Consider the following 18,066-nt stretch of genomic DNA (forward strand, 5'->3'; position numbering starts at 1 on the left):
AAAGAAGCCCAATGTGTGTGTGTGTGTGCACCCTAGTCATGACACCACATGGTGGTGATTATGTTTACATAATCACTGTCATACAAGTAAGGTTGTTCATTTCCAGTCTTCCATGAAAAACATATCTGGTCAAGAGAAAATACTACCTTGCCTGAAAACAAGTGAGGGTTGGTGATAGAAAGTGTTTTCTGACTGCAGAAAATTTTCCACAAAAAATACCATCTGACAAAGGCATGCATGGAATAATGGGTTTTAACTGATGATGGTGCCACATAAAAAGCACTGGTGCTGCTGCCACATAAAATGCACCCAGAACACTCTGTGGAGTGGTTGGTGTTAGGAAAGGCATCCAGCCATAGAAACCAAGCCAAAATAGGCTATGGAACCTGGTGTAAGGCCCTGGCCTTGCCAGTTCCTGTCAAGCTGTCCAACCCATACCAGCATGGAAAAAACATGTTAAATTATAACAATGAAGATGATGACGACAACAACGACAATGATGATGATTTTCATCCTGGAATGAATTTGACAGTTTGTCTCAGTCCAAATCACCTCCTGTTCACAGAGACTAGGTGGTGCTCATGTGCATCATTTGGTTTGGTTTCGAAGCTTGATGCTCGTGAACAAAAGAAAAAAGAAAAAGAAAAATTTGTTAAAATTTGTCAGTAAAGTTATTTTTATCTTTGGCTGAAATAAAAATTCATAAAATATATATCCTAAAGGAATACTCTAACCCAAATTTAAAAATATATGATTTCTTACCAATTTTTGTGAATTATGATCTATTCAAATACTTGTAAGCAAATTTTCAAGTCTATTAAATATTTGGCACACTCAAAAATTATATTTACTATACAGGAATAGACAAGGTGGCAAGATGGCAGAATCATTAGCATGCAGGGCAAGATGCTTAACAGCATTTTGTCCATCACTATTTTCTGAGTTCAAATTTCTCCATAGTTGACTTTGCCTTTCATCCTTTCAAGACCGATAAAATAGTACCAGTTGAACACTGGGGTCCATTTAATTGACTTGGTCCCCACCCCCAAAACTGCTGCCATTTCAGCCAAAATTTGAAACCAATATGTTTTTTCCATGCTGGTAGGGGTTGGACAGCTTGACAGGAACTGGCAAGGCCAGGGCCTTACACCAGGTTCCATAGCCTATTTTGGCTTGGTTTCTATGGCTGGATGCCCTTCCTAACACCAACCACTTCACAGAGTGTTCTGGGTGCATTTTATGTGGCAGCAGCACCAGTGCTTTTTATGTAGCACCATCATCAGTTAAAACCCATTATTCCATGGTTGCCTTTGTCAGATGGGCAGAGAGGGCGTGTCATTGATGAGGTTGTAATGAAAGGACTTTGGAAAGCATAACTGATTGATTGTTTGACTGAGTGATTACTCAAACGATTTATTAGTTAATAGATTGAATAGTTAACCAATTGATAAATAAAGAACTAGTGTGTGTGTTTGTTATTGGCATAATGACATTCTTGAGATACAACAAAATCAATACACACACATCATCAGACAATTTAAATATATATTTATTTAATATACATTTCTTCACATAAATGTAATTTTGTTATCTAAATCTTAGAGAAATATCTCGATAATGATATATTTATATGAAACAATAAAAGAATACTTCCAAATACAAAGTAATTTTTTTTTTTTCTTTTCTTTTCTTTTTTCATGTAAAAATATTTTCGATATAAAATTTAATATAGAATGTTAAATGTTGAAGTAAAATATCTTAAAAAGTAGTTCTGAATTTCTAGTCTGTAAAACATAAGTTCCATTGAAACATTTTTTTCATTTTTTTGTGGGTTAGGATTGTTGAGAGGCTGCTTTGGTTTTGTAATGTTCTTCAGTGTACCTATACTATTTAAATAGTAATTGATGCAACACTTCCGTTCATTTCATCAGACTTAAAACGCTTGTGAATGCTATTTGAAGTTGATATTTCCTCATTTTTTTTATTCATGGCACTTTCAGCTATTGCTGTTAAATGTTCTATTTCAGAAGGTCCAGTCTGTTGAACCATGTCGTAGAAATATCCCTCTTTAGACTTGAGAAGGTTATATGGCATGTCAAATTGCACAATGTGTCCTTCTTCCAAGACCTGAAAAGAGAAAATCCATATTAGAAATCTGAAGCAAGCAAACTAGAAAAGTTACAAAATCTTCCATAGTCTTATTTAATATTCATAACAAACATCAAAAGGTGAAGACAGAAAAAAGGATGAACAATGTTAATGAGGACAGAATAGTTAGTTGAGCAGTGGGAAGGAGAAACATGAATAATCATGAGACTAAAGAGATAAATACATACATTGTGAAATGAATATCAGATGTAAAAATGCATAAAGGATGAAGCTTGCTTCCCAGCTGCATGGTTTCGGGTTCAGTCCCACCGCGTGGCACCTTGGGCAAGTGTCTTCTGCTATAACCCCGGGCTGACCGAAGCCTTGTGATTGAATTTGGTAGGCGGAAGTTACTGCCGTGTGTGTATACATCTGTGTATGTGCTTGTGCCTCTCTCCCAGAGAGTGAGAGGGGGGAAGTTTTCTCTAATTTTGTGACCCTTAATTGGCAATCTGTTACTTGTTGTTTGAGGTAAGCTTTAATAGTATTCAGATTGTTTATATAAAAAGCATTTCTTAGTATTCTTTTCTACTCTAGGCACAAGGCCTGAAATTTTTTTTGGGGGGGGGGGGCAGTCGATTAGATTGACCCAAGTACGCAACTGGTACTTAATTCATCGTCTCCAAAAGGATGAAAGGCAAAGTCAACCTCAGCGGAATTTGAACTCAGAATGTAAAGACAGACGAAAATACTGCTAAGCATTTCGCCTGGCATGTTACCGATTCTGTCAGCTCACTGCCTTAGCATTTCTTAATATTGTATGAGAAAAACAATACAGCACCCCTGACTTTCAGAAACATTTTCTTATGCTTAGAATTGCTGAAGCATGGACTAAACTACCTGCATCAGGTGTTAAGCTGTCAGGACACTGCATCTTTCAAGACTTCCATGCTTCCTGAAATTCTCCAGCAGTACACCTGATATCCCACCCCCCGTTTTTTTTTTTAATGGAAATGAAAATTTATCCTATCAACAGCCAGCAAGAACACCAGAAGCATTTCAGCCTCTTTAGTGCCTTTACAATGGTGTGTACTTGTAACCAGTCACATGCTTGGACAAGAATTTGCCACCTCTGATATAGGAAAAAGTAAGACATTCACTGATGCTGAAAATGGCTACCCAGCGGAATAAAAATCTGGTATAAATAATTGAGGCAATATTTAATTAAAATAGTTATTTGTGTATCATACTTAATGTGTACACTCTGTCAGTAGGCTAGTTACTACTTCTTAATCTTGAGATAACATCTCTTAAGGATTTGCTGTTAAAAACACAATAAATATCAGATGAAAATTTGTCTCAGCAGAACCAGTAAGAACACTAGATCCATTTCAGCCTTTTTGAAGGCTTTTTTCAATGGCATGTACTTGCAACCAGCTACATATTTGGATGAGAATTCGTTGCCACTGATATAAATCTACTCAGTCAGGACTAACCTGGGACTACACAATAACAACAATAATTTTAATATTATGTAACCTCCTTGTGGGTCAAACAACTGAAGAATCACAATATGACCTATATAGAAAGAGTGCAGGTGTGGTTCTCACTCTCTATAATATTTCTCTATATTTACTTAGCAATTTGCTTGCTACCATATTATAAAGTTACTGTCAAGCTATACTTCACTGATGAAGCCAAAATAAGATCAAAATACATTTTGAGTTACCTCTCTTATCTGCTGGAAATGCAAAAAAAAAAATTTATATATATTAATAGTCATCAATTAATATTGTTTGATTTATTCACTGCATATTTCATGCTACTTTAGCCAGCATTAAATAACTCTACTTACAACTGTTTATTATGAGAATAGGAAGTGATGAGGAGTGTTAGAATTAATTGATTTCTCATGATATTTATAAAATTGCTAAGTCAAAGCTTGATCAATGGCTACACAACAACAGCTAAAAATTATTATTACCATAACTCGATCAGAATCCATAATGGTGACAAGCCGATGTGCAATTGTCAACACAGTACATTGCCTGAATTTATCTCGAATTGTATTTTGAATCAGTGCATCAGTTCTATTAAAAGAAAGAAAATTTTTTTTAGATATTCCATGGTTATTAGCCAACAATCATAATTACATTTTGAGAGAAGCCCTTTACTGTAGACAAAATTTTTTTAAAGCAGTTGTTTACTGTCAACTTAATGTGACAGACTCATTAAGGGAATCATACTGCTGCTATTTAGCCCTAGGAAGCTAGACCGCTTCCTAGGGCTAAATAGCAGCAGTATGATTCCCTTAATGAGTCTGTCACATTAAGTTGACAGTAAATAACAGCTTTATCGCAACACTGCTGCTTGTATCTGTCTGTGAGATTTATAATTAGATCATTTCTAAAATCTTTTTAGGCTCAGTACTAACAGAAATATTTTTCTTAAAAAAAGCACTTTGCTGCAAAAAGGAGTGAGGTGTGTATTTTATTCCTTATCTTTCCATTAAGAACTGCTAAGCTGCCAGAATGTTTATTTATGTGAAACATAAACAACATCAGGGCTACCCAAGAAGAGTTAATGCTAAGTTACACAAGGTTTACACATACACACAAATAATATATACATATAAATACACATACATCCACATATTGTGTGTGTGTGTGTTTATAAATGAATGTGTTCACTATGTACAAAGTGTCCTTTGTTTCCAATCTTCTATGAAAACATGCTAAGTCATCATCATCATCATCATTTAGCATCTGCTTTCCATGCTGGCATGGGTTAGATGGTTTGCCTGAAAACTGGTAAGCTGGAGAGCTGCACCAGGTTCCAATCCAATTTGGCATGGTTTCTGTGGCTGGATGCCCTTCCTAACAGAAACCACTCCAAGACGAATAATACCTTGTTTGGAAATTGGTGAGGAATGGTGACAGGAAGAGCTTCAAGCTGTTGAAAATCTGTCTCAGCAAATTCTAAGAGGATATCACAATGATGATGATAATGATGATATTAACATATATATCATCATTATCATCATCATCATCGCTTAATGTCCACCTTCCATGCTGGCATGGGTGGGACGGTTTGACAGGTGCTGGCCAGGCATAAGCCTGTACCAGACTTCTGTGACTGTTTTGGCAGGATTTTTACAGTTGGATGCCCTTCCTAACACCAACCACCCAACAGAGTGGACTTAGTGCTTTTTACATGGCACAAGCACAGGTGATGTCAGTTTTGGGAAGGTTTTTACAGCTGGATGCCCTTCCAAATCCCAAACACTTTACAGTGTGGATTGGGTGCTTTTTAAGTAGCACCTGCATTGACAGAGTCACCAAGTAACCTGCAAGTTAAAAATCTTTTGAGAGGGGAGGGGGGCATTGGAGGAGGTAATCTTGTATCAGGTGATGAAAAGTTATAGTGAGACAGAGAGACAGTAACAGGTATCTTGCTGTAGAAGAGGTACAAAGTTACCTAGTCAGAGAGAGAGAGAGAGAGATCAGGAATGAAGACAGAAACAGGTGTGCTGCTGCAACGGAGATGCATGGTTACCCAACCTGAGGGAAGAGAAGGAGAGAGAGAGAGACAGCAGGCGACGGTGGCAAAGAGCTGGGTATACTCACAAGGGATGGGGATCAGAATATAAATGAGATGGTCAAGTAAAAGCAGAGAGATGTAGATGGTGGCAAGTGCCAGGGCATACCATTGAGATTCGAAGGTTATAATATAAGGGGCAGGATATTGCCAAAGAAGCTTGATTAGAGAGTGAAAGTTAGTGGTGAAAACCTGGTAGACGAAAACTTAAAGAAGCCCATTGTGCGCACATGTTTGTGTGTGTGTGTGCATACACACGTGTTCACAATTGTGTACATGTCTTTGTATCTCTGTCTGTCCCTCACCATTTGGTAATCAATGTTGGTGTGTTTACATCCCTGCAATTTAGCAGTTCAAGAAAAGAAACTGATAGAATAAGTATCAAGCTTAAAAAAAAAATAAATACTGGGGTCAATTCATTTGACTAAAATTTTTCAAGATAGTGCCCCAGCATGGCCACAGTCTAGTGTTTGAAATAAAGGAAAGACATAAGTGCAGCATAGCCAAATGGTTAAAGGTTTGCTTTGTAACCACACATTCATGGCTTTGACCCTACTGTGTGGAAACTAAGGGAAATATCATTTTCCATAGCCACAGATTGACCCATGAATTGTTAATGAAAATGTGTAAGTACAAACTGCATTGAAGCCCATCAGGTTTCTGTACAGTTTCACTGTGTTGTGATGATTCTGCCTGAGAATTATGTTGAGGGTACACATATCAGTAGAATATTCATTCACTTGTATGTTAATTCAGGACTGAACTACTGAATCCTCATCATCAAACAATCAAGATCCATTTTACAAACACACACACACACGTGCACACACATATGCACACACACACACACAAACACACATCTGGAGCAAAGTATGGCTGAACTTGGGGCCTGGAGAGAGAATGCAAATTCTTAATTCAAACACAACAAATGATCACAATATCTGACACTATAAAAATCTGCAAGACCTTCATACACAAACATACATTTACAATGGGTTTATGTCCAGTTAATGTTTATCAAATTCCACTTACAAGATATTAGTCAACTTAAGACTATAAAAGAAGACACTAAGGTGCCACAAAATGAGATTAAACTTACCTACAACAATTGAGTTGCAAAGCAAACTTGCTTAACTAAGCATTTATACAAATCTAGAATAGTAAATAAGATGTAAAGTAAGATATACGTATGAAATATGAAAAAAAAATACTAACCTTAAGTCTACATTAGCAGTTGCTTCATCAATAATTAGTATTTTGTTCTCTCGGAGGACTGCTCTTGCCAGACATACCAACTGCCTTTGGCCAACACTTAAGTTACTTCCTCCTTCACAAACTTCAAAATTTAGACCTTCAGCACTATCATCAACCATAGATTTCAGCTGAACCTATATTTTTAAGAAAATTGTTTGAAATTTATGAAAGAAAACTAAAATGATAGAAAAAAATCAAACAAGTAAGAATATTTATTAGCATAAAAAGTAGTAAGAGAAATATCAATCATTCCCAACCTTTCTTCTAAAATGTGAGTAGCCATGTAGGTCCACAACAGCAAGAAAGCTGTTCTGCTCTGGCCTCTTCTCTCATATTTTTACCAATTTGTTACTCCTCATCTTTTAAGCATAAAGTTGCCTTCTCCACATTGCATGACAACTAGTGCTGGTGGCAAGAGAAAAGCATCCAGTACATGCTGTAAACTGGTAAGCATTAGGAAGGGTATACAGCCATAGAAACAATGCCAAAGCAGACACAAGGTCAAAAGAAAGTAAATAACCATCAATAAAAATAAAAATTTATTTTAAAACTTACATCTTCAAGAGATTTCCATAAATCATGATCATCATATTCATTAAATGGATCAAGGTTTTGCTTCAAAGTTCCTTTAAATAAAACTGGGTCCTATAAAAGAACAAACACAGAAAGAATAGTTAATCTATAAAAATGCTTTATAAAGAAGCTATCTCAATGATGATACTTGCTATTATAAATGATATTTGTAAAGTGTGCAGGATGATAGTAACAGTAGTTTAACAGAATAAATGCCTTGTGGCATTTGGGTATGATTTAAGTTCAAATTCTTTTGGGATGGCTGCCTTTCACCTCTCTGAGAATGATAGAATAACTACCACTTGCTCAAAGTAGTTACAGTAAGAAGTCAATTTATATATAGAAAATGTCACCCACTCCGCACCTGAAGAGAATCAAAAGGAATGTAAAAGAATATTCTGTTACCCAAAATCCCAAAGAATATTCTTCTTCCTCGTATTGTATTTACTGCTTGACCACCTAACTCTGACCCCTCTCTCTCTTCGATTTACCACTTGATTCGCCAACACTCCACCCACCCCCTATCCTAACCCCATATAAACCAGTGCATGCTCTGTTTCCCCTACTTGATTTTCAATTCCTCTGCTGATAGAATATGAATTTCAGAAGATGCTCAGATAAGAAATTTTGTCTTTTCAACCTCGTTCATGTACTCCTGTTTCTGCGTAGATCATAAACCCCCACCCCCATTCATTCTTTATTATCATTCAATTTCTTTACCATGTAAACATAGTTCTCATAGCTTTGTCTTCCTTGTTTGTCTTAAGTTAATCGTCACATTTTATTTATTCTATTCAAGTTTATCATTTCGTTAATCCATTCTCTCTAAATTTGTCTAACCATAGTATACAAGTGCAGAAGATGCTCTCATTTAAACTTGCTGGATCAGGGTACAACCGCCCTCCCACCCCCTCCACCTTCGCCGGAAGTTCCTATCCTCTGTCATCCTTGGTTGTCTCTCACAAACACTTCTAAGGGCCTAATGCCATCCCCACCCCTACCTAAGGTTTATCGATCATATAGGGCATAAAAATGGTGTTGTGTATGCAGGTTGTAGGCTATTGCCAGGGGAGCACTAACAGCACCATCCGAGTGGGATCACTGCCAGAGCAGCTGTCTGGCTTCCGTACTGGTGGCACGTAAAAAGCACCATTTGAGCGTGATTGTTACCAGCGTCGCCTTACTGGCACTTGTGCCAGTGGCATGTGAACAAAACATTCGAGCGAGGTCGTTGCCAGTGCCGCTGGACTGACTCCTGTGCAGGTGGTACGTAAAAAGCACCATTTGAGCGTGGCCATTGCCAGTACCGCCAGACTGGCCCTCATGCCGGTGGCAGGTAAAAGCACCCATTACACTCTTGGAGTGGTTGGCGTTAGGAAGGGCATCTAGCTGTAGAAACTCTGCTAGATTAAATTCGAGTCTGGTGCAGCTATCTGGTTCGCCAGTCCTCAGTCAAATCGTCCAGCCCATGCTAGCATGGAAAGCAGACGATAAACGATGATTATGATGATGATGATGGACATCACCAGGGAGTCCTAGATCTAGTAACAACACATTCCACCATTGTACAAATACAATAAACTTTTCAAGGACCTCAATGTTAAAGTGCTTCCTGTCAACACCATTTTATTTCTGGTATCTATTTCTGTTTTATTGAACATATTTCTCTAGATTGTTAGCAGCATTTCATCCATCTTAGCAGCATTTCATCCATCTTAGCAGCATTTCATCCATCTTAGCAGCATTTCATCCATCTTAGCAGCATTTCATCCATCTATATATTCTGGGTTCAAATTCCATTGAGGTCAACTTTGCCTTTCATCATTTCAGGGTCAATGAAATAAGTATCAGTTGAACACTGGGGTGAATGTAAATGACCATCCTCCACCCAACAAAACTTTAGACCTTATGTCTGTAGTAGAAATGATATTAGTCAATGATTTATTTATTGTTTATTTATTAATAATCTACTAAGTGAAAGAGAATTTGGTCTTGAATTGAGATATTTTAGCATCATCTATAAATACCAGCAATCCAAGTGATATTGGGATTTGTGGATCCGGAGCAGGAGTAGAGTTATCATATTGCATCATCCTTTCATTAATGAATTAAAATTTTTAAAAAACAACCCATTAATTTAGTGATGTATTTTAAATGTAAGGTCTCTGCATGCAGGTGGACTTAGGAAGGGAGACTAATTATTGCAATAAGAGTAAATAACACTAATTTGTTTGATTTTACAAAACCTTTCAATGCAGAAGATAAAGTCATAACTCATATTTTTTTTTTTCTAATGGGAGCTGAGCAGCTGAGATGTTGCAGAGACTAACTGGAGTACAAGTTCAGTTCTGAGATAGGAAATCAATGACCAGAATATCTTGCAAGCATATAAGAAGACCCCTATGTGTAATCAACTTAGTTGTATTCAACCTACTTTGGTAAGTAAAAGTGACATGGCAATAGGCAAAAATCAGTAACAATAGATAAAAAAACACATTCACAATATACACCAATAATCATTATGTCATATCCATAAATTTCATCTAAATTCATGCAATAGGCATTATATTTTTATGACTTTTATACTGGGTTAACTGTATTTCATCAAAATCTCTAAGTTTCTAATAGGACTGGTAGATTTATATAGAGAAAGCACAGCTGGACTTAAAAAGATGAATTGTACATATACATAAAAAATAAAAAATTGAAAATATTCACAAAGCATTAAAAAGTAAGAGTTAAAATTTGGTTCTCATTACCTGAGGAATAATGGACAGTTTACATCTCAAATCACGTAATCCAATATTACAGATGTGTATATCATCAATAGTTATCTCTCCTTCAGGTTCCACCAATCGGAAAAGAACATTGATAAGAGAGCTTTTTCCAGCACCAGTTCGACCAACAATTCCAATCTGTGGATGAAGATAGCAGTACAATAAAACATTATGATAATGGTAATTGTTGCTACTGCAGAAGTACATAGATGTATACATAATTAGATAGATATTCCCTATTAATCAACCCCAAAGGTCAGTCCAGCTTCTTTACAAATAGAATCAAACCCTGGGAAAATAATGATTGTGTGCCTTAATCCTTTCATTACTGTATTTTGAGATGCTCTGGGTTTCTTTCAATTAATTTTAAACATAAAAAAGAATTTAGTAAAATAACTTAGTTGTCATTAAGCTAGTGTTAGGAGCATAAATTGTGACTAAAGGTTGGTGGAAGATTTTAATTCAAAACTAAAGGAAACAAGACATTTGCACTACAGAGCCAGAGGTGGTTTCAGCTGGGTTGGTATCGAAAGGGTTAATGACAATATAATGATGCTGATAATGATGGCGATGGATAATGATGATAATTATGATGATGATGATATTTAAATTAGAGAAATTATAAGAAAGAAATTGAAGTAAAATCTAGGAGAATGTTCAAAGAAAGTTTCTTACCTTTTCTTGAGATGCAATCATAAAGTCAAGATGTTTCAAAACAAAATCTGCATTTTCTGAATACTTCAATGATAAATTTCGAGCTGAAATAGCCCCTCTTTGGGGCCAGTCATCAGGTGGTTTCTGAGAAGGCTCTGAGTCTAAGCTAGCTTCTGTTGGTAATTTAGAATATTCAATAACACGTTCAACAGCTACAATCTACAAAAATAAAGAAACAATGTAGTTAGTTAAATCAGCTCCAGTACTTAACTGGTACTGATTTTATTGTCTCTGGTAGGATGAAAGGTAAAGCTAACCATGCCAAGATTTTAACTCATAATACAGAAACTCAGGTCAGGTGTAGGAGCACGGACCATTGTAGCATGTTGCAGCATTCACCATTTGTCAGTATATTCCCGGACCCTTTCGGGCATCTTGTATCCTGTTGAGCAGAGCCCTAGTCAGTCACCATCTCTGCAAGATATCTCCTCATCTGCCATGACCATGTGGTTGGCCAACATAAGCCATCAACCCAACTAGATCCTCAGTGGAGAGAACATGGTAAGCGGGGTCTAACTCAAAAAATCGAGCAAATCATACAAGTAATAGGATGCATAATAATATACAACAACAAAACTAAATACCACAAGGTATTCCTTGCTATTCTACTGGTTCTGCCAGTCAGTCTCCGCTGCAAAAGAATAATTCTTAATACTTGAAACTGAATATGGTTGCACAGCAATGCAGTTAAAAAGTTTGGTTTACATTCACAGGTTCTGAGTTTTGATTCTACTATGAGGTACCTTGTACAGGTATTGGGTTGCCCAGAAAGTCTGTGCCGATTTTTAAAGGAAAGAAAAAGGTCAATAAATATTTGCCATTACATTTTTAATCAACCAAATATGAACCATTTTGTTGCACAATGTGTCTCCATCTTTCCTTTAACTTGAAAATACCCTCTTCCCACAATTGAGGTGGTTTCATGGCAAATAAGTCAAAAGGTAAGCTACTATAAATCGGCACAAACTTTCTGGACAACCCAATATTTTCAAACATAGCTTTGATTTGACCCAACCCTTGTGTGGAAAACTGGTTTGGTAGAAATTGAGCCAGTTTTCCACACTGTATCAGGATGGACTGTCATATACAAATACATAAGTCTATCTGAAAATTATATTAAGATACAAGTGTCTGTGGAACACCCAGCCACATTATTCAATAAATAAATACTTCCAGTAATTTAACAACTGGAACACAGAAATTCCTTTCTTAGATTCCTTTCTGCTGTTCTAAATATCCATCATTAAGTGCAATAAGTCATATAATGAAAATAGCATATACACTCTTTCAAACACAAAATCTGCTTAAGCTCCTTCCCAAGTCGTATAGATTCATAGGTTTGGTTTCCCAGATTCTCTGGTGTATATACTCCCACTGGATAGGATGCCAGCCCATCACAGGATTACTCATTTTTGCCAGCTGAGTGGAATGGAGCAACATGAAATGAAGTGTTTCTTTAAAGAACACAATGCAATGTCCAGTCCAAGAATTGAAACCACAATCTTATGATGATGAGCCCAACACTCTAACCACTATACTATGCTCCTTCACTTCAAAACCTACTGATGTAGACCAAATATTTTCTTTCTCAGGGCTTAGTCAAAGGAGGAAGGGCGATGCCCATGACCGTTTGCAAGGCTTCCAAGATATGTGAGGAAAAAGGAGGAGTTAGCTTCAGATCCAGTTCAAATACAGTGGACAGCACTAAGAGCGTCTAAGGGCCAAACAATAATGTTGAAGTGGTTAAGGGACAAGTACCAAGATCATGTAATGTGAGTCTACCCAAAAGGCTTGGGTTGGTTTTAGGTTATATGAAAGAAGACATTTGCCCTTCAATATATTAGACCTCTTCAATAGACCATTCACTTCTGTAGTTTTTAATGTCCCCAGCATTAAATATGTGAACACTTTTTTTAACTATTCTTTATTTACACTTTGGCTTTTATATAACATTTCAAAAAGTATGAATGTTATGCATTTCTTTTAAAGGGCAAATACATAATTTTTTTTTACCTGAAAACTGATAAATATATACTTACATTGTTTTCAACATCAACTGTCTGTCTTATGAACCACTGGAACATACCAGTTAATACAAAAGAATAACTCACAGACAAACCAACAGTTCCAGCATCTAATCCTGGAAAACAGTTTTAAACAATACAGGTTAGTATTCTAATGAAATATTATATTAAAAAAAAAAATTCATAAAGATTTGTTGAATTAACAGAATATACTATTTATATTCTATTATTATTCTTATTTATTTTCTTCAACCACCATATTGTATGCTGTTCAGTCCCCAAACTATTTCTAATTGAACAGATCTACAATTAATTATATTCAAGGCAAGAAAATTCAATATTTGTTTTTCCAGACATTATATTATCCAGTACGTCTTTTTTAAGATGGTAGGGTGAGGTTTGAGAGAGAAATATATCTTCTATTTCTAGCAGGTCAAGCAACACATAGTGATTCCTTTATTGACTGGCTCCCTTGTTTCACCTCTCACCACATTCATCATCATCATTATCAACCTTTAATATCCTCCTTCCAAGCTGGCATGAGTTGGATGGATTAACAAGATCCAATGAATCAAAGAACTGCTTCACATTCCAGAGTCTGCTTCGGCATGGTTTCTATGGCTGTATGTCCTTTCTAACACCAACCACTTTATAATGCACTCAGAATTCTTTACAGAGTGTACTGGGAGCCTTTTACATAGTATTGACACCAGTAAAGTCACCAAGTAACTTGCAAGACACAAAAAAAAAGCCCATCATCTGAATGGGAGTGAAGTGAAGAGGGAAATAGCTTTATGTCAGGTGTTGAGAGGGTAAATAAATTATAATAGAGGAACAGGAAAAGGTGTCTTGCTGTAGTGGAGATACATAGCTACCGCACACATTTCATTGAATATTATTTTTTTTTATACATCATTACTGAGGTATTGTTTAGATATTATTTAGATATTGTGAAGTATATTTGCCACCTAAATGTGGCTGACCCATATGGAGCGATGCTACTGTAGTTTATAGCCCCAGGAAGACATCTCCTCCAGCTGGCTATTGACACACTATCTGTGCCCTATCAGTATTTGCAGAAGGGAAATCATCGTTCCCATCTCTAACCTGACATGATACACATGGACCCGGGTTTCTGAGTAGTAACCCATCATCAGCACGTGACAATCACCAGCTAGGGATGAGAAGTGATATCTCCAATGCAAATATATATGCTTTTTCTGGTGACTTTTTGTCTCTGGAAAAAGTATAATATTGGAGATATCACTTCTCATCCCTAGCTGGTGATTGCCATGCACTGATGACAGGTTACTACCCAGAAACCCAGGTCTATGTGTCAGGCTAGAGATAGGAACGACAATTTCCCTTTGCAAATACTGATAGGGCACAGACAGTGTGTCATTTGCCAGCTGGAGGAGATGTCTTCCTGGGGTTATAAACTACAGTAGCATCGCTCCATATGGGTCAGCACATTTAGGTGGCAAATATACTTCACGATGTCATGCTGCTACTGTTTATATCTCACTCAGAGATTTATTATTGCTTGTTTATTTAGATATTGTTGTTTAGATAATAAAATAATAGAAATGCTGTAGCTAACCTTGCTTCATAATACATACACATATTTCATGATATATGATAATTATTATTGATGATGATGCTGGTGTTGGTGGTGGTGAGAATGATGATGACACAATGACAATAACTGGTAGTTTTAGTGATAGAGATGATGGTGATGATGATGATGAGGAGGAGGATGGAGAGGAGGAAGAGATCTTCCTTAGTATTATTATTATTATCAAAGATGATAAAAGAAGAGAAAGTTATGAGGAAAAGCAAACAAATTCTTTAGTTTTTCAATATTTGCCTAATATTTAATACTTACTGCCAGACAAAGGGATACTTGCAAAGATCACAGCAAATATAAAAAGACTACAAAGAAGATCAAGTCGAACTGACAACCATCTTGTAGTAGCAATGAAGAGAAACCAAGCCTCTGTATGAATGTCTTGAAAATCATCAAAGTCTGTCAGAAATTGCTGTTGTGATTTAAAAGCTCTAATAGTGTTAAGCCCTTCAATAGATGAACTTATATGTGAGAAGACTGGGCTGCGAGCTGCAATACAAATAATGTAAAAGATATCATATACAAAAGTTTAAAGAGCAAAACTATTTATATGAGATTATGTTCATTTCTCGTTTTTTATATATGTTATAGTGAAAGAAGAGAGGCTTGACTTTTGATACAGCTGACAAGGTCAGCAGAGAAGGATAGATGTTTAGATCACATAATATGAAGCTGTCTTATTATTCTAGGGAGGCCAACTTTTCATCATGATGACTTGCTTTTCTATTTTTAATACATTCTGGGAGATTCAAATGTGAGTATGCAAACTGCTGTTGAGTTTAGTTACAGGAGAACAACTCCTATTAGCTAAATATGTGTTCATGATACATTTGATTAATTAATGTAAGCCAGTGTTTCAACATCATTGTGTCTCATCAGTCAAAGATATCCCAGACTAATGAATCTAACAAGAGTTTGTGGCTCTTGTTTATAACTTCAGCAAACAAGTTATTTGCAGATACATAATGATGTCTGCCAACTAATAATAAATCATCATATGCACTTATGAACAGAGATAATCAAAATGATGACTTATATATCTATTCATAATACATTTTGGTAAATTTAAATGTGTAAAACACAATTCTTCATGTATTCCAGTTAGTTTAGATACCAAAATAGGTGAACAGAGAGCATGTGTCAATGTGTCTGGAAAAACATTGCCCATACCAGGATGATAATTTATGGTGTAAAAAAAAAAAAAAGACACACGCATATAGACATATACATACATATGTAATTATGTACATACACATGTATGTATGTACGTGTGTATGTATATGTATGTGTCTATATATGTATGTCTTTGTCCCCACCACTGCTTGACAACCGGTGTTGGTGTGTTTACATTCCTGTAACTTAGTGGTTCAGTAAAAGAACCTGATGGAATAAGTACTAGGCTGTAGAAAAAAGTAAGTCCTAGGTTCAGTTTGTTCAACTAAAACCTTTCAAGGCAGTGTCCCAGCATGGCCACAGTCAAATGACTCAAACAAGTAATAGATAAAATAAGCATTATATTTGACTAAATAATCTGAATGACAAAGGGTTAAGCAACAATTTGTGCAACTGAATCAATGGAACAACCTATCTTTTGGTGATTAATGCAATGAACAGATTCAGTGGTGGTGGAAGAGAAAACATAAATAGGAGAGAATTTGAAGTAAGATTAACCTTACCTACAGTTTCTAGTCTTTTAAGACTTCTTGATGTTTGAATATAGTATTGTCTTACAAAAACAAAAAGCACTAATATGATAAAGGCTGCTATGAAAATATATGGATTGGTCGATCCGGTCACAAATATAACACTCAATGTCAAGAAAAAACACTGTAAAGAGACAGGGAAAAAAACAAAAACAAAATAGAATTTGATTAACCAAGAATCGATATTAGCAGAAAAGAATTTATCAGAAAGATAAATGGCAATTTGGTGATTTGCTGTGCTTGAGAAGACACATCAAGCTGAGTGAAATTGTAGTCATGGCCAGTGCTGGTGACAAGTGAAAAGCACCCATGCCAGGGATATGTAAGAGGCACTTGTACTGATGACATGTAAAAAGCACCTGTGCCAGTGACATGTAAAAGGCTCCCATGCTTGTGACATGCAAGTGGTACCCGTGCCAGTGATACATAAAAGGCTCCTGTTCTGGTGACACGTAAAAGCACTTGTGCCACTGACACCTAACAGACACACAGTACACTCTGTAGACTGGTTGACATTAGGAAAGGCATCCAGCTGTAGAAATCAAACCAAAGCAGACTGGAGCCTGATGCAGCCAGCTCTTTGGCTTACCAGCTCCAGTCAAACCATCTAACCCATGCCAGCATGGAAAACGGATGCTAAATGATGATGATAATGATGCTAAAATATTCAATGTGCACCTGTTTTACTCTATTTTTATGCAACATGCAAAACTAAGGAGCAAATAATAGAATACCTGTAGGAAGTCTACAATACTACTTGGTAGAATATCATCAATGAGACCTATGTCTTTGGAAAAGCGATTTAGAACACGACCTAGAAAAAGAAAAAGGAAAATGGCAGCATTATCATTTATAGGTTTAGTCTTTCAGTGTGGTTCTTAACATATGGTTTGACCATTAAAGTGTGTATTTTGATCACTAAAGGTTATAGTTTGATTTCTAAAATATATGGCCTGATCACTAAGGTGTATGGTTTGATCACTGAAGTCTATGGCTTGGTCATCATAGTGTCTATTGTGTGTGTGTGTGTGTGTGTGTATGTACATATGTATATATGTATCTTTTGACAATGTTCATCAGCAATAAAACCAGTAAACTGGTACAAAAATCATTTGTGATATTTGTTCGGTTCAAATTGCACAGAAAAGCACACATTACTCTTGCCATTCTAAAAGCAGTGAACCAGTGATGACCTATTGGAAACATGTAACTACTGTGACAAAATATAAAATATAAAAATATATATGACAAGCCATATCACTACAATATAAAATAGATACATACATATATACATACATACATACACAAATATACAAGCACATGCACACACGCATGTAACAAGGTCTTAGAACAGTGGTTCCCAAACTTTTTGGAGCTGCTCCCCACTTGACACCCAAGCCACATTCCTAACACCCCCACCCCAACTAATCATCACACAGACCTTTCTGAAGCAAATTCAATTTTTATTTTCACAAATAAAAATTAACCTAATGAACCCATTATATTGTTGTTTTTACATAAATCGATACCTCATTATCACCCCACTTTTTACATGAATCAGTACCCCATTATCGCACCACTTTTCTTCAATGCCCCCTTGGAACTTTCCATTGCTCCCTGGGGGCAATACCACTCACTTTGGGAACCATTGTCTTAGACAGACAAATACAGCCTCCATAACAGACTGAAAAAGTTACAAAAGAGCTTTG

The 18,066-nt window shown here is 36.3% G+C and overlaps 1 protein-coding gene across 3 annotated transcripts in view; it reads right to left on the minus strand.

Moving 5' to 3' along the window:
- Positions 1–1,531: 1,531 nt before the first annotated feature.
- The window catches only part of LOC106883579 (ATP-binding cassette sub-family C member 4), a 151,740-nt gene continuing 135,205 nt past the window's right edge, over positions 1,532–18,066 (minus strand). For all 3 annotated transcript variants that reach the window (XM_052971336.2, XM_052971338.2, XM_052971339.2), the window contains exons 17-26: positions 17,092–17,171; positions 16,331–16,481; positions 14,913–15,143; positions 13,043–13,143; positions 10,965–11,162; positions 10,272–10,427; positions 7,495–7,584; positions 6,901–7,073; positions 4,073–4,178; positions 1,532–2,127 (exon numbers count right to left, since the gene is read on the minus strand). In XM_052971336.2, the coding sequence (XP_052827296.1) occupies positions 1,891–2,127; positions 4,073–4,178; positions 6,901–7,073; positions 7,495–7,584; positions 10,272–10,427; positions 10,965–11,162; positions 13,043–13,143; positions 14,913–15,143; positions 16,331–16,481; positions 17,092–17,171 (1,523 nt within the window). In that variant the 3' untranslated portion in view covers positions 1,532–1,890. The remainder of the gene's footprint in view (positions 2,128–4,072; positions 4,179–6,900; positions 7,074–7,494; positions 7,585–10,271; positions 10,428–10,964; positions 11,163–13,042; positions 13,144–14,912; positions 15,144–16,330; positions 16,482–17,091; positions 17,172–18,066) is intronic.

Source organism: Octopus bimaculoides, chromosome 1 (genome assembly GCF_046866305.1).
Source record: "Octopus bimaculoides isolate indiv1 chromosome 1, ASM4686630v1, whole genome shotgun sequence".
NCBI classification, from domain to species: Eukaryota; Metazoa; Mollusca; class Cephalopoda; order Octopoda; family Octopodidae; genus Octopus; species Octopus bimaculoides.